This window comes from Peromyscus leucopus, chromosome 1 (assembly GCF_004664715.2).
Source record: "Peromyscus leucopus breed LL Stock chromosome 1, UCI_PerLeu_2.1, whole genome shotgun sequence".
NCBI lineage: Eukaryota > Metazoa > Chordata > Mammalia > Rodentia > Cricetidae > Peromyscus > Peromyscus leucopus.
Genome location: NC_051063.1, coordinates 32,000,505 through 32,017,845, shown reverse-complemented (window position 1 = coordinate 32,017,845; position 17,341 = coordinate 32,000,505). Strand labels below are relative to the sequence as shown.

Genomic DNA, 17,341 nt, shown 5'->3' with positions numbered 1-17,341 from the left:
CATCTACACAAAAGCATATGGGCTGTTGTTGTCCAGGGATGGCATGCATGACATAAATCAGACTCAGAAGCTTGAAGAACAATCTTTTCAAGATGACTATAAAACTCATGACAGAAGTGGACACGTTTCCTTGGCTAGATGTATGCACTTCTGAGCAGAGAATGTATGGATAGAGAGAACTCAAGGATGATTATACATCTGGCCCCTGATGCAGGTTGCCTGGTTCTCATTCTAGTCCTTCATCTGTTAGGAAGCACATCTCTCCCTAGCTATATAAACTGAGTATTAAAATGGCCCTAATCTCACAGACATGTTGGCAAGAGTTAAATGAATTAGTATGTGTGAATTGCTCAGCAAAGTGATTGGCATAGTGTAAATCCTGCCATGTTTACTATTTATATCATCCAAGAAAAGTTTAATTATGGTCTTAGAAGACTAAACTCTGAGAGAATGATGAGAAGTTTGGACATTTGAGCTCACCTTCTTTAGATTAACATTCTTGAGAAACTTTGTACTTTTCTCTGGTGCTTCCATTATACATCAACACTGGCTTATGGACCCAATCCAGGTTGGAAATTGGGAAGTTGGGAACAGGGAAAGAGAGAGCTGAGTTTGTCATAAGTTTGTCTATCCTCAACAACCCTTTCTTCTTCTTGATTTCCGGTGCATGTAGAATCTAGGCAAAGAGAACTTCAAGAAGCCAGTGGTAAGTGTTCTTCCTGAACCTGAGTTTCACAGAAGTCCACCCTGAGCTTATGGCAGACTAACACCCTTGTTCTTCTCCTCCAGCCTCCAAACCCAGAAAACCTAAGTGTCATCTGCTTCACCAGTGGGACCACAGGTCAGTGCCCATGAGATCTTGACAGAGCTCCCAGGGAACTGAAAACAAGGCTCGAGTCCCTGGAGCACACTCTGCCACTAGCCCTGTCCCCGGGTGCTTGCACCGAGGCATTTATGAATGGATTCCCAGATAGAAAAACAGAAGCTTAGGAAATGGACTCCATTGAATACACATGACTATATTCACATGCTATGGATTTCAGGAATCTTAAAGATGTCAAAATGTCAACTTTTCCCTCTAGCCTTCCACTGTTCAATTTAGACATACTACTAGGATGGTTTTCTAGAATACACCACTGAGATGGTTTCATTCAGCCAGGGTTACTCAGTGATGGTTCTCTACAGATGGCTGTGTCCTTGCTTAACAACATTTAGTAGAAGGTTTAATTGTATTTATTGTGGTCCATTCCGATATTCCTGGTTTATAAAGTTTATTAGTAGTATTGTAAGGTGATCTTCGGTATAAAGTCTTAAACATGTGAACAGCACGAGGAGGGTTTATTTGTGATTTTCTTTTCGACTCTTGTCATCCGAGATTGTGGCTGTGCTGTATCAGGAAGAGGTCAATAACACAGTGAGTGGAGGATTTCCAGGGCCATGAATCCTTCCTAAGCAGAGGCATATATATCTACAGACAGCTACAGCAAGGGGACAAACGTTTGTCTCTAGAAAGGAACCAAATGGAATTTAGCTTCTTTCAAAGCCAGAGCTTACCAATTAGCACACTAAGGCTCTTTCTCTTCGCCCCTGATTTCCTACAGGTGACCCCAAAGGAGCTATGATAACCCATCAAAATGTTGTTTCAAACATGGCTGCTTTTCTCAGATTGCTGGAGGTCAGTGGTCAGTCAAAAATGAGGCCCTCACTAAAGTGTGAGTCAGCTATAAGATTTGTAATTATGGAATTTAGATGGAGCAGAGGAAGGAAAATATAGGTAAATATCTGTACTATTTTTCTCATCACTGTGATGAAACACCCAACAGAAGACACTTAAGGGAGGAAGGGCTGATTTTGGCTTCACGTTTGTGGAGTTACAGTCCAACATGGGGGAGAAGGCATGTTGTCAGGCAGCCTCGTTTGTGAGGCATGCACACTTGGGATTCTTCATATCTTGGTGGACCGAGAACCAGTAGACAGGAAGTGAGAAGATCTACAACCTTAGGAAACAGCAGTATCATCCGGGGATCAAGTGTTTAAACACATGAGCTTACGGGGCCTTTTGCATGTGAACCACAGCAGTACCTCGGTATGGAAAACACTGACATGGTTTCAGGACTACATGTCAGGCCTCAGCCATTCAGGATTCCTGTAAGTCCCCATATTCCATGTAGTTCAAAGCAATCAGTGGTTACAGACTATACCGGGTTGTGGGATACACTGAGTACACAGGGAGGTGTTTATGTGCTATGGATTTTAAGACTCTTGAAGATGATGCCAAAATGTCAACTTTCCCCCTACCCTACCACTCTCTCAATTAGATGGGATGGTTTCAGTCAGCCAGGCTTACTCAGAGAAGAGACAGAATGGTGGTTTTAAAATCTCTGTTGGAAGAGAAACCTAACATGGATCCACTCTTGTTTCCTTGTTCCCTCATCCACAGCCTATCTTCCATCCCACCCCCGAGGATGTGAGCATATCCTACCTTCCCTTGGCTCATATGTTTGAGAGGGTTGTTCAGGTGAGTGTCCTGTGTGTCTGTCTAGCAGGTAGGAAAGGGGGTTTCTGACTTGTTGGTCCAACATTTATTCAAAAGCCAGAGATGCAGTACAGGCCTAGTCCTTTCTCTAGTGAATCAAGCACAGGCATGCCATTGGATCCTGCGTCCTAATCATGGTAGCACCCTGACTTACTGAGGTCCTTCATGTAGTAACTCTGCATGCCTAAGGAGGTTAATACTTGCTCCTGGCTTCACAGGGTGCATACTGTCTGTCTTTTCTTAATCCTGAGGTGACTCACTAGACATTATGTCTTCTTTTTTACTTCTATGTTGGTTAGCATGTTTGTTTGTTTGTTTGTTTGTTTGTTTCTCAAGACAGGGTTTCTCTGTGTAGCTTTGTGCCTTTCCTGGATCTTGCTCTGTAGACCAGGCTGGCCTTGAACTCACAGAGATATGCCTGCCTCTGCCTCCTGCGTGCTGGGATTAAAGGCATGAGCCACCACCACCCGGCATTGGTTAGCATTTTGAGAGGATCTAGGGTTAGAGAAAAAAGTGTCCAGAGGGGCCAGGGAAGGAACATTTGATCTAGATCAAGGGCCAGCTATCCCCAAGGAGCATTTTTACCCCTCACTTGAGTGTGAGGTGGTATTGCCAGGCACAGTGTGTGTCCCTTCTGGGAATGGTCTCCAAAATTTCTAGCCATTCTAAAGCCGATTTGAGAATAAAAGAAGTATTGACCATTCAAAACCACAGGTCCTGTGGTAGGGAGGTCTTTTCACTCTCTCTGCCTTGAGGATCTCTTTACCCAGAGTATGTTTGGTTAATGTACAAAACGCCACATTGATTCTAATAAAACTTTACATACATTTTAGCATTTCTCAAATTGGGATGGTCTTATCTGAAGGCATGTTTTTCTCTTTTAACTGGCAGCAGATTTTCTTAGCGCCAAAAGATGAGTGTTTCTTATGAAGGGTAGTATCTGAGACTGGCACACAGAACTGTAGTAGAGCCTGAGGGTGGGACCCACAGTGTCACAGTTTGTTATCTGTCTTGCCACCCCAACAGTAATGCTTCCATCCTTTCTTGGGGGGAGCCTCCTGGAGATACCTGGGTATCTGGGTTGGTCAGAAGCAGGTGACAGGCAGAGGAAAGTGCCTGTGGATTTCAGCTTATTGTCTTAGTTCCATCAGAGATAGGCCCCACCTACAGTGATCCATGGCTCCGAGCCCTGTCTCCCATCTTGTTTCAGGCTGTCATATTTTCCTGTGGAGGCAAAGTTGGGTTCTTCCAAGGAGATATCCGGTTGCTACCTGATGACATGAAGGCTTTGAAGCCCACAGTGTTTCCCACAGTGCCTCGACTCCTCAACAGGGTGTATGATAAGGTATGAGCCCTGTTCTTTTGGGATTATAGTGAGAAGCCCTGGGAGACTGTATCCTGACAAGCATTAATTCTACCTCTAATCCAGCCCCAACAAGTATTGACATAAGCTGAGTTACAACTACAACCATGAGAAGCCATAATATCCCCCTTTGTCTGGATAATATTGCTGATCTGAGGAATAACTGCACTCAGACTTGGGGAAGCACCTCAATTTTTAACCAGCACACTGGAAGGTTCTTACTCTGATTGGCATGTGCTGGTGATACAGCATTTTGCTGAGGTGCCAGATCAAGGCCGACATTTCAGATGTGTTCACTTATTTAACCCTTTTTTTTTTTAAATTTTATTTATTTATTTATTTATTTATTTATTTATTTATTTATTTATTTTTTGGTTTTTCAAGAAAGGGTTTCTCTGTGTAGCTTTGCGCCTTTCCTGGGACTCACTTGGTAGTCCAGGCTGGCCTCGAACTCACAGAGATCCTCCTACCTCTGCCTCCCGAGTGCTGGGATTAAAGGCGTGCGCCACCACCGCCCGGCTTTTTTTTTTTTTTTTTTTTTTTTTTCTTTTTTGGTTATTTAACCCTTTTAAGAAAAATAGTAGGGCTGGAGAGATGGCTCAGCCCTTAAAGGGTAGGCTCACAACCAAAAATATAAGAAAAAATAGTAAATCATGCTTGTTTGCAGAACTCTGATGAGGAGGAAACAGAGCCTTGGATGTTAAAAATTTTTCCCAGCCATAGCAAATAAGGAAAAAGGACCAGAATAAACTATCACTTAGTAATTTCGGCCATCACTGAGTACTACTCACTGAGGTTGCAAAATGATGGTTTTCCTAATTCTAACTCTCGTTTCTTTTATATTCTTTAGTTGACATTCTACCATAAAGACCCAATAACTCTTTTATTCTCCCCTTCATTTATCACTCATAAATATAATGAATTCATGCCCCAGAAATCCTCAAATAGGCAGTGAGAATTTTTTCTATTATCACAAACTCATTATCTTTATATTTGTATTTTTTCCATCCATTTTAGTCATTCATTTTGATGTTCCAAGTTTGCCCATAAAATTCTTATATGTCCTTTTGACATGACCTCAGTAGTCTATGATGGGTTCCTTGCTTTCAGTTTTTCACCTAAATCTTTGATTGGCTAATTTCTGCAACTGGCCATTGAGAGCTAGGATCTGAAGCCAGGCAATATAATACAGTACATGTTATTCCATAGACCTTGAGCCCAAAGAACTAATGCCATTATTCATATGCTTCAGGCTTTACCTCTGATTCTGATATTGCTATTCAGTCTTACCAGAGGCCAAATTGAGCCATACTAAGAATGGACAGTGATCTAGAACAGAGATGATGTGTAGACACTGGAAGCACTGTTAATAATTCTTCCTTATCAGACTGTGGAATCATTAGGGTTGTTATGGTTTTTGTCTGTGTTATTGAACTTTTTTATTTTTGAGAGGAAATGTTTTGAAATATTAATACATAATAAATAACTTGAATCTGGAGCTTATTTAGTAAAATAAAAATTTGTATTAGATGAATTTCAGTCATAGCTTTTTGCAGGTGATATCAGGAGAGCTAGTTCTGTGATTGTTAAAGTCAAGCAGTCTGTGGTTAAGAGAGGTGTAACATGAATCTTAAAAGGTCTTATTAATAAAAACAAACTCAAGGCCAGTTATTGGGGTGAGTGCTGGAAGATCAGATAAGCAGAACAAGCCATAGCTTCCTCACCTTGCCAATTTCTCAGCTGATCCTGTTTCCTCAGACTGGAAGCTCATCCAGAAGGAATCTCAGCTGAACTGCTGCTAAAAGCCTAAAAGCTTAACCAGGCTCTAGTTCCTCATCCTCATGCCTTAAATACCTATCTGCTTCCTGCCATCACTTCCTGGGATTAAAGGCTCTTGTTACCATGCCTGGCTGTTTCCAGTGTGGCTTTGAACTCACAAGAGATCCAGACAGATCTCTGCCTCTGGAATGCTAGGATTAAAGACGTGTGTGCCACCATTTTCTGGTCTCTATGTCTAGTGGCTGTTCTGTTCTCTGACCCCAGATAAGTTTATTAGGGTGCACAATATTTTGGGGAACACAATATCAACACAGAGAGGCATCAGGCCAGCATGATGTAGGCAGCATTTAGTGTACCTCAGAATCAGATGGGGAGATGTGGCTAAATGATGTCACAAGCCTGAGCAGATGCTCACGGCCTGGACCACAGCCTGAGCTGGGAGGTGAGGATGAACACCACGGCTGTTTGAGACCTGTAAGAGGAAGCACAAGCCAGGGGAGACACCTTGCACATTTTGAACTGGAAAGAGCTCCAGTGTCCATGAGTGCAACTTTCAGTATAGAAAGGTCCTGAGGTTGAAGTAGAGTTTAGGCTTTAATTTTGAAAATAAAGAGGTTCCTGTGGGCTGCACATGGGGATGCTCTTCTCATAGAGGAGTGTGGTTGATAAATAAGTTACAATGACAGGGTCATGAAAATAGCATGGATTGGGAAAAATGATATTAAGTGTGTAAGCTCAAAGGGGAGAAAGATGTCATTAGGGATTTCTGTTGGATTTTGTATGATGTGGCTAAAGGACATTTGTTATAAAGACGGTCATTCTCCAGATTTGGAGGATGTGAAAATGTCATTGAGGCAAGGGAGAGGAAAGGTGGTTCTAAGTTTTAAAAGTCAGATTCTGGGGGTTGGAGGAGAAAACAAATAACTCAGATTCCCAAACCTTTCTCCGGGCTACTAAGTCAAAAGCCACAGGGTGATCAGGCCTGTGGAGTGATTTCCTATCTGATTTTTAACCAGTGGTGGTGTGGCCATCTTTCTTGCTTTGTTTATCTCAGTTATCAAAATCGTTTCTCAGGACCGGGAGTGTGTGAGGTCTGGGGCCCTGCGTTGTGTAGTAACTTCGCTCGTTTCCGAGTGTGGCCACAGTTCTGTGGGCGTATTAGTAAGCAACCTAGTTCATGAGTGTGGGCTGCTTCCTTCTGAAGCAAGAAGTCAGCATCTTGGCTCCTGACACATGGCCTTTTCACCCTCCAGGTACAAAATGAAGCCAAGACACCCTTGAAGAAGTTCTTGTTGAACCTGGCTATTATCAGCAAATTCAACGAAGTAAAAAATGGCATCATTCGGCGGGACAGTTTGTGGGACAAGCTGGTCTTTTCAAAGATCCAAGTAAGCTGACTGGGTCCTGGACACCAGGCCTGGCTGGTGTTCAGCATCCTCCTCTCCTCTCAGGTTTCAGGGGCACCCAAACTAGAGAGCATCCTAGAGCTTCTATGCCTACTCACACCTTTTCCTGTGTGTGTGTGTGTGTGTGTGTGTGTGTGTGTGTGTGTGTGTTTGGGCGTGGTTGGTGGTGGGGAAAGCGTGTGCAATGGTGTATGTGTAAGGTTCCCAGGACAACTTCAGATGCCAAGCCTCACCTTCCACGCTTCTCTCTTGTTCACTGCTGCATACATGAAGTTACCATGTGGCCTGATAACTTGTGGGGATTCTCTTACGTTCACTTCCCATCTCATCATAGAAGAGAATGGGGATTACAGGTGTGCACCACAGCATCTGGCTTTTGTAGCAGGAATCTTAGAAGGTCTTATTAATAAAAACAAACCCAGAGCTAGGTGTTGGGGTGAATGCTGGAAGATCAGAGAAGTAGAACAAGCCGCAGCCACCTCATCTCACCAGTTCCTCAGCTGATCCTGTTTCCTCAGACTGGAAGCCTCTGAGTCCTTATCCAAATGAATCTCAGCTGAACTGCTGCTCAAAAGCCTGAAAGCTTAACCAGCTAAAAGCTTCTAGTTCCTGGTCCTCACGCCTTAAATACCTTTCTGCTTTCTGCCCTCACTTCCTGGGATTAAAGGCGTGTGTCACCAAGCCTGGCTGTTTCCAATGTGGCCTTGAACTCACAGAGATCCAGATGGATCTCTGCCTCTGGAATACTAGGATTAAAGGTGTGAGTTCCACCATTTTCTAGCCTTTGTATCTAGTGGCTGTTCTGTCTCTGACCCCAGATAAGTTTATTAGGGTGCACAATATTTTGGGGAACACAATACCACCTCAGGCTTTATTTGAGTTCTGAGTGTGAACGTTGGTTTTCATGCTGGCATGGTAGGCGCCTCGCCCACTGTGCCACCTCCTCAGTGCTGCTGTGACCTTTGGAGATCACTCTTGTGCAACTTGGCCACTAAAGAGAAGCGAGAAAGCACACAGCAGCTTCTATGTGGGTGTGAGCACTCTGTATTGTTGTCTGAATCTGTTTCGCTGGCTTTATAAGTGACACAAATTGAAGAACTTAAAAACAAAAACACATGGAAGGTCTCCCAGGCTCGGTTGGCGATGACTCTAATAGGTGGCATGGCATTTTAAGTGATTTTCCAGAGTGTCAGGCTGTAGTGTAAGTGCTTATAAACCAACCAAGTCAGATGGCTGGGCATGTGATTTCACCCATTTTGCAGTAGAGGAAAATGAAGCCAAGAATGGAGGTTCACCAGCTCTTTTTGTTTCTACCAAACAGGATGGCCTAGGTGGGAAGGTTCGCCTCATGATCACTGGAGCCGCCCCCATCTCCACACCAGTCTTGACATTCTTCCGGGCTGCGATGGGGTGTCCGGTAAGATTCCACCTCTACATCAATGGCACACACTATTTAAATAAAAATGAATCGTAAATGAAAAGTACTGAAAAGAAGGTCACCCCAAATCTTGGACAAAATACCCAACCCTGCCACTCATTTCTTCATGCATCAAACATAGGAATCTTCACACAAATGGAATCAGTGTTCCAAAATGCCCACTGCCTCATGCTCCAGCGCACACTCGTTATCAAACAAAGAGGAGTTAGCATCATTTGATGGTTTCACCACAGCTTACAGAAAGCACTCAGATGACCCACAGCCACAGCATGTGTGGCAGTCAGAGGACAGTTTGAGAACTCTGGTTCTCTTCTTTCACCATGTGAGTCCCAAGGGTGGAATTTAGTCTCCAGGTTTGGGAATAAGTGGCTTTACCTATCTTGCTAGCCTTGTGCCTATTGCATGTTAATATACATTACCAGGCAGGCCTTGTTTTTTCATATGTTTGGGTAATCCTTGAATTATCATTGTGTAACACAAGTCTTAGAAGGTCTTATTAATAAAATCAAAGTCAGAGCCAGGTATGGGGTGAACGCTGAAAGATCAGAGACACAGAACAAGCCTCAGCTACCTCACCTTACCAATTCCTCAGCTGATCCTGTTTCCTCAAACTGGAAACCTCTGTGTCCTCATCCAAATGGATCTCAGCTGAAATGCTGCTAAAAGCCTAAAAGCTTAACCAGGCCAAAAGCTTCTAGTTTCTGGTCTTCACGCCTTATATACCTTCCTGCCATCACTTCCTGGGACTAAAGGCGTGAGTCACCATGCCTGGCTGTTTCCAGTGTGGCTTTGAACTCACAGAGATCCGGATGGATCTCTGCCTCCCAAGTGATATGATTAAAGGTGCCACCATTTTCTGGCCTCTATGTCTAGTGGCTGTTCAGTTCTCTGACCCCAGATAAGTTTATTAGGGTGCATGATATATTGGGGAACACATTATCACCACACCATTCCCCACACACTTGACAATGATAAGATTTTTCAGTCAGTTAGTTGCTTCTAAATGAAATACTTCATTTCATGCTGTTCCTCTTATTAATACCAAACTTCTCTGCCCACTGACACTTGTATTTCTTCCATGGGTTACTCTGAGTTCCTTAAAGAAAACAGGCAAAGGGAGATTAGTTCCCTTGCCTGTTTCTAAGAGTACTTCATATGCTTAAAATTAATGTCTGCTATGCTAGACATTTTTTCCTAGTTCATCTTTTTCTTTTGCCTTGTTTATAGCAATATAAAAACTGAATTGATATGCAGGTCAATTGATGCATGGTTTTCTATTGTTGTTTTTTAATTGCAGAGACAGGCCTTTCCTTTTTTTCCTTTTAGAATTTTTGTTGTTGCTTTTTGTTTACATTTAAAATTTTTTTTAATTTTATGTATATGTGTATTCTTCCACATGCATGCTTGTTGCCTTCAGAGGCTGGCTGCTGCATCCCCTGAGACTGGATGGTTTTGAGCTGCTGGGAATGAGCCTAGATCTGGAAGAGCAGCCAGTGCTCTTAACTTCTGAGCCATCTCTCCAGCTCCTATAAACCATTCTACTCTCTGAGATTTCTTAAGACTGTCTGTTCCCACATTTTCTGGTAGTTTTATGGATTTATTACATTTTTTCATTTATGCCTCATCTATCTGGATGTGGATATTTTCTCTCCCATTCCAAATGTGTGCCTAGTTTGCTGACTCTGCCAGCCATGTATCACAAACAAAATAGAAAATAGATAGAGGCTTACCCTCAGAGAATGTTCCTTGTACATGTGTCCATTATCAAAAGACTGGTCCCAGTCAGTGATGGGTCTTTGGGGTTTCCACACTGCTATCCTCTTGGTCATTCTTAGTACCTTTTTCTTTCAGCCCCAAAGACTAATAGAAAGTTCTGCTTCCAGCCCATTCCCAGAAATGCTTCTCTCAGCCTCTCTCTTCATCTCTACCAGCCCTGTCGATTGCAGGCCACACCTCTGACTGCAGTAGCCTATCAACTTGCTTCCAGCCAGCAGCCTTTCTTTGGTTAAGATTATCTTCTCTGTATGAGAGTTATCAACTATAGTACTACCCCCACTGCTTGCTTTATAGTTGAAAATCTACAGGAACTCAGCTAACCCCATTCATTTATACAAGGTCTGTGGCTGCTTTTATGTTACACTGTCAGAGTTGAGTTGTTGGGACAGAGACCAGATGTCTCACAAAGCACAGAATCAAGTCTTGTCCTGTGCAGAAAGTTTGCCAACCCTTGGTCTTTATCAACACTGGCTCTTTCCTCTGGAAGCACACTGCTGTGTTTCTCATTTCCTGCAGAGGTACTCTATTGCCAGGCTGAGTCCAGTGGCCACTGGGCTGTCTACCACTCAGTGAACAACTTGCATCCCCCACCTACTCAATAGGCCGCACTTTTCACATAGGCTGCTGTGCTTTGGTTTGTTTCCGAATGCTTTTGCTTTGTAATGAACTCCCAGTTGTGAAGAACTAGTAGCTGGGCAAGATTTCACAAAATTATCTCCAGCTCTTGTTGCCATAGCCTGTTTTCCTGCCTTGGCCACAGGGCATGGCCAGTCAACACTTTCTTAAGTCTCAAAGCTCTTCTTTGGTTTCCCAGGTGTTTGAAGCTTATGGCCAAACAGAATGCACAGCTGGATGTACAATTACATCACCCGGGGACTGGACAGCAGGTAGGTTTTCCACCCGCTGGTTGGGAGAAGGAACCATAGTCTAGGGATTTAGATAATTTTGGTGTTCTGGATAAATGTGATAAATGGCAAACTTAAGTCCTGTTTCCATTTTTAGAGTCAATCGCGTAAACATCTTAGAATCACCTTTGCATTATGGTTGCTTAGCCCAGAATATCTGGTATATTTTAGGTCATGTTGGGACTCCAGTGGCTTGCAATTTTGTAAAGCTGGAAGACGTGGCTGACATGAACTACTTTTCAGTAAACAACGAAGGCGAGGTGGGTAGATCATGCACAGCACTCAGGTAACCACAGTGGGGAGGCTTAGTCCAAAAGGAACATAGACCTGTGATCTGGCTTGGCTTTGACTCACCTTTTGGGAAGGAATACATTATCAGTGAGCTGCATTTCCCTACAGTGGGGACTAAAAGAGCCTCCACACTGTAGTGGAAACCAAGAGAATTTGGTTGGACCAGGTGTTTTATAAGGTGCAAGTAGCAGTCATTTCCATTGTCTTCCCCTTTTACTGTCTGGTACACAGATCTGCATCAAAGGCAACAATGTGTTCCAAGGCTACCTGAAGGACCCGGAGAAGACACAGGAAGCACTGGACAAGGATGGATGGCTTCACACTGGAGACATTGGTCGCTGGCTCCCGGTGGGTATTTCCATAACTTCTCGGAGTCTCTACTATGGGACTGGGGAGAATAATCTACTTGTCGCAAGGGGAACAGGAATGTGACCTTAATTGGCTGGGACGGCTGCAGACCTATTTCCCTGCAGCCACCTTTTATGTGGTTTCCTCTAAGGATAAAGAGAAGAGAGTACCAATTGAAAGACCCTAGCTTAAGAATTGGGAGACCTGTGTTCTAGTCCTAGCTCTCTTATGGACTGATGTGTAAAATCCAGAAGAAGTTGGCTAACATGTGACTAGAAGCTGCCAAAGCTAGCCCTTCCTCTAGCTAGGCCAGACTACCTACAGGATTTTGACCACATGTTACAGAAGACACCAGAATGTGAACCAACTGAAAGGCTTTCTTCTTTGTATATTTGTCAAATGCAATGTGTACACCATAGGTAGTGGTACTGATGCTGTGTCCAGATATAATACTAAGTGGGATGCTTTAGGGTTAGATCATCCTGGACCTCAGAGTTGGCATAGTTTCCTTGCAATGGAAAAGGCTGGCTCATGACCAGGGAAAAATTAGGTGACTTCTCCAGGAAAGAGGTAGGTAAGTGTAATATTCTTTTCAGTTCTCCCCCTTTTCTTCCCACTTTTCTCAAGGTAGAAATTACTGTTTGACAGCTTCTTGAGCCTACAACTTTTTTCTATTATGAGTTTCAAAGGAGTGTTTTCATTTTTTAATTAATTCATGGGGACATATCAAAAAAAGGAATGAGGTTTCCATATTTACATAGGCCAATATCTGCCTCTCAATGACCTTCAGTCCCTCTCTGTGGAAGACACAGACTGTTTTATAGCTTGGTTTGCTGATGAACAATTGGCAGTAGTTGCTGTCAATCGCATCCGTTTTCTTAAAAACCCCTATAGGGGGATTTCCCAAGGGTCTCCTTCCTCATGTTTTCTTTATCTACTAAGAGTTAAGGGAATGGTGCTATACTACCTCTTCAAACTCCTTTCTTGCTCATTATTCAAGATTTAAGAGAGATTCAGAATGCTTGGCTACAAAGACTCGCAAGAACACACCGTCCTCATGATATACTTTATCGATTGAGTTTAATATACTTCTGTTTAATAAGTGTCCCCTGCTCTAAGTCTAAGCAATAGATATGGCTCCCCACACGGGTGATAAAAGGCTGTTCATTATTGATCACTTTCCGTCTGGATTGATGAATCTGACTCATTGATCGTTCCAGTGTTAGTTCATCGTAGAGCCCTACTCATGGTGTGGTCATGTGGATTTTGTTTGCCCCTTGTCCCAATTCTACAATTCAAATCCCTGAGAAGATAAGCTCCTCAGAGAACTTAAGTTCAGGGAAATGAAGCAGCAAATGACCTGTGATGGTGGCCAGAGCCCTGGCAGCCCTGCTTCAGTCCTAACAAGCCCAATTACTGGCTGGCTTGAGCCTGCTCCTGGATTTAACAGGAAGTGAACATGGCTGGGAGAGCTGAATCATTAAGCAGTTTTAGTAAAAGATAACTCCTCCATTCCCAGAGTTCTTGAGATGGAGGAGTTGGAAATAAGTTATTAGAAATAGAGAGCTGCAGCATGTCTTCACTGAACGAGGCAGCCATTTGCGTAACCCAGCAGGCCCCTGGGACTTTCCCTGAGGCTTGCTGGTTGGCTTTCTGTAGACAGGCTTTGTGGAAGCCACTTTTCATTTCTCCAAAGCCAAGAAAGAGAAACAGAGAACTCCAGAGAAACCATTTTAAATAAGGACAATACCAGTGCCTTTCCCCCCTTCCTACTGATACCATCACCAAGGCTTCAACACAGGTACTTTTATCTGCCTCATACAGAATGGAACTCTGAAAATCATTGACCGGAAGAAGAATATTTTCAAATTGGCACAAGGAGAATACATTGCTCCAGAGAAGATAGAAAATGTTTACACCAGAAGCAGACCAGTATTGCAAGTTTTTGTCCATGGGGAGAGCTTACAGGTAACATACCATTGTCAGAGATGGCCTATGTTGGTTCTCATAGCCATAGCACATTTGTATAGCTGGGTCCCGATAAGACACCCTGCACTACACAACTATATTCTGAATCATAAACATCCATGAAACAATTTGTTGGGATTATTAAAACAACTATTTCAAGAGGTAGCTTTTATTTCCCATGACTTTGTGCTCATTGGGACCCTTTGTGTCCACTCTGAGGAGCGCCTCTGACACAAACTGTCCTTTATACGCTGCACTAAAACCGGTGTTATAGGGGCTGGGAATGGTGAGTTTCAACACGGATTGGCTAGGGATTCTTTACGCTTAATGACAACTGCTCTTTGAAGAGTCCAGTCTGGCTAGACTATCTTTGCAGTGAAGTTCTGAGTGGGAGACTGTATGGTGAGGAAAACGGAGGACCAGGTTAGTCTGCTGGTCTGACCTGTCACAATAACCCATGTTCCTTCCCACAGTCGTTCCTGGTAGGAGTAGTGGTTCCTGACCCAGACTCACTTCCCTCATTTGCAGCCAAGATTGGGGTGAAGGGATCCTTTGAGGAACTGTGCCAAAACCAAGTAAGCATGGCTCAAAATGTTCACCAAGTAAGCATGGCTTAAAATGTTCAAGTAAGCATGATTGAGCACACTGAATGAGCCCCTATGGCCTACTGTGGCAGAGGGGAGGCCCTACCAGTTGTGGCATCTCTGGATTCTCTGAGCCTCCTCTCTGGAGGGATACTCTTTCTGCTTCTGTGACAGGCAACTGCACCCTAGATGGACTTAATGGTTTATTAGACCGAAAAATAGAATGGAGGGTTTAAAACACAAAATGCCGGTTTTTGTTTTGTTTTTAAGCAGTAATGTGCTGCTTGAGAGAGAAAATGGAATATAAGAGAATGGAAAATGCCATATAGACAGAACCTGTTAGCCTCTGGGTTTACCTTTCCTTTTCCCTGTCTCCTTCGGTAAATGCAAAGTACATGATATACCTCAACGTACTTTTTACTTTTAGGCATTGTAAGTCAGTTCTTGCTCAGCCTTGCATTTAGACCTCTTTTCAGACATACATGCTGTAAGTGATGATTTTCGTTTTAGAGTGTAAAGGAAGCCATTTTACAAGATTTGCAGAAACTTGGGAAAGAAGGTGGCCTGAAATCCTTTGAACAGGTCTGTACTGCTCATGTCACGCTGCCCCCTCAAGTGCCACTAAGAGTTTTATTAAAGCTCCCACTTACTGGTTTCAAACCTTTAACTTCCAACCACCTTATTTTGGAATCACTGAAAAACAGCAGTTTATAGTTACGTATTCTGTCCCCCTTCGCTGTCCATTACTCATTCTTCCCACTCCATTTGTCCCAACGCCCAGTACAGCCCGGTTGATAGAGCGCTTGCCTAGCATGCATGGGTTCAGTCCCCAGTGCTGCATTAACCTGACATGGTAGAGCATGCTAGTAACCTCACCTGTTCAGGTGGGAGGAGGATCAGAAGTTCAAGATCAATCTCACCTAGACAGTGAGTCAGGTCAGCCTGGACTACAGAAGGCCTACTGCAGAAGGGACATGGGTCTGTGTCTTTACTTTTACACGGTGAACTAAACTTCGCAGTTTACCGTGGAGTAGCCGGGACACTTTGCGAATGAAATGCCAACCATCAACATGTGCCCATCTTTCAGGTCAAAAGCATCTTTGTCCACCCGGAGCCGTTCTCCATCGAAAATGGGCTTTTGACACCGACCCTGAAAGCCAAACGAGTGGAGCTCGCCAGATTCTTCCAGGCCCAGATCAAGAGCCTCTATGAGAGCACCCCGGAGTAGGTTAAGGTACCCACGGCCGGGCCTCCCGGGAGCCCAAGTATGGATCCAAACTACCCCTCTTTCAGCTCTTCCTCACACCTGTGGTCTATCTACTGAACCATCAAACTGTAAGATACTTACAGTGGGAGAGGCCGGCCAAGAACAAAAGCCCATTCTTCCAGGCTTAGACTTTGCTGATGATTTAGGCCTTAGGGCTGTTTATCAACATGCTGTTCTTCCCTGTCACTTCCTCATGACCATCACCCCAGTGACATCACTGGTTCTAGAAGGCACTCTAGGTAGGTGCCTTCTGTTTTATAAAAACCCTGCTTGCCAGTGGTCCTCAACCTTCCTAACACTGCAACCCTTTCAAAAGTTCCTCATGTTGTGGTCACCTCCAACCATACAGTTATTTCATTGATTCTTCATAACTGTAATGCTGCTAGTGTTATGAAATGTAGATATCTGATATGTGACCCCCAAGGAGTCAGGATCCATGGGTTGAGAACTGCTGCTCTAACAGACCAAGAGGTTTTTAATGCGTGAGTCACGTTTTTCAGTCACTCCATGAAACTACTAATTTGAGTTTTAGCCTACCACCCACATTAATCATATTTGAGACAAACTTCTCCATACTTCTGTGTACATCAAAGTTTATGCAATGAAGGAACAATGTCGTATAACAAAGTGTTGCCTGGGCCCCTACTAAGACTTCTGAGTTGGGAATATTAAACATGGTAGATGGTGTGTCGACAGAGAATGTTGTTCTAAAGTGTTATCTGCAGTGGCAGTTTTTGACACTGTCTGTTCCCTACAGTTTGCTGAGCTGGAAGTTATGGAGGAAGAAGCAGAAACTTATGTCCAGTGAACTTTTCCAGTAAATGAGGCAAGCACTGAGCTACTCTCCGGCACTGCAGGCCCATCTTCTGTGAAGGATCGTCGGATCTTTCTCCCTGGACTCCAATTCCTGCAGTATCTTACTGTCAGATGGCACGTGGTGTCTCTACTTGTAAATGTCAAATCTTTGAAATAAACTATTGCAGATATTGATGTTGTGACTGCTATCGTGTGGGTTGTGATGAGAATCAGTGGAAAATCAAGGGGTTCTTAAATTTTGGCTGTACACTAGAATCACCTGATTTGAAAATAGTAGGATGACTGGGCACTTTTCTGGGGTCCCTGAGTTAAATAGCTTTGTAGCCAGGTGTGGGGACACATACTCACAATGACAACATTCAGGAGGCCAAGGTAGGACTGCTGCAGGTCTGAGGCTAGTTTGGGCTACATAATGAGACCCTGTCTCAAAATTAACTAAACACTGTCCAGGATGATTGTGGCGTAGCACAGACTTGGGTGACTGCTGGGGTGAACTGATAGCACTTGTGCTCTTACCCTGTTACACAGTTCCGGGTAATGAACCTTTAAGGCTGGCTCATGCTCTAAGCATGCTGACATTTTTCCTTTACTGCCTTTGTTCTATGGTTCTCTCTCTCTCTCCTTTTCTTTTTAGATAGGGTCTCACTATACCCCTGACTGGCCTGGAGCTTTCTATGTAGACCAGGCTGGCCTACAACTCAGCGATCCACCAGCCTCTGCCTCTGAAGTGCTGTGACTGAAGGTGTGTGCCACCAGGCCTGACTGTTGTACTATGATCTTAGCTTATATTCCTTTCTGGCTTCTAACCAGAATTTAGAATATCCATAGTTTTTCCACACCTTGAGCTCAGCAAGGCTGAAACAA

The 17,341-nt window shown here is 43.7% G+C and overlaps 1 protein-coding gene across 3 annotated transcripts in view; it reads left to right on the top strand.

Moving 5' to 3' along the window:
- Positions 1–16,651, top strand: part of Acsl5 (acyl-CoA synthetase long chain family member 5) — a 46,214-nt gene extending 29,563 nt beyond the window's left edge. For all 3 annotated transcript variants that reach the window (XM_028875081.2, XM_028875080.2, XM_028875082.2), the window contains exons 8-22: positions 674–706; positions 790–841; positions 1,602–1,675; positions 2,441–2,518; positions 3,747–3,881; positions 6,932–7,066; positions 8,406–8,501; positions 11,113–11,185; positions 11,375–11,463; positions 11,726–11,842; positions 13,667–13,810; positions 14,284–14,385; positions 14,905–14,976; positions 15,482–15,628; positions 16,419–16,651. In XM_028875081.2, coding sequence (XP_028730914.1) covers positions 674–706; positions 790–841; positions 1,602–1,675; positions 2,441–2,518; positions 3,747–3,881; positions 6,932–7,066; positions 8,406–8,501; positions 11,113–11,185; positions 11,375–11,463; positions 11,726–11,842; positions 13,667–13,810; positions 14,284–14,385; positions 14,905–14,976; positions 15,482–15,622 — 1,341 coding nt within the window. In that variant the 3' untranslated portion in view covers positions 15,623–15,628; positions 16,419–16,651. The remainder of the gene's footprint in view (positions 1–673; positions 707–789; positions 842–1,601; positions 1,676–2,440; positions 2,519–3,746; positions 3,882–6,931; positions 7,067–8,405; positions 8,502–11,112; positions 11,186–11,374; positions 11,464–11,725; positions 11,843–13,666; positions 13,811–14,283; positions 14,386–14,904; positions 14,977–15,481; positions 15,629–16,418) is intronic.
- The last annotated feature ends 690 nt before the right edge of the window (positions 16,652–17,341 follow it).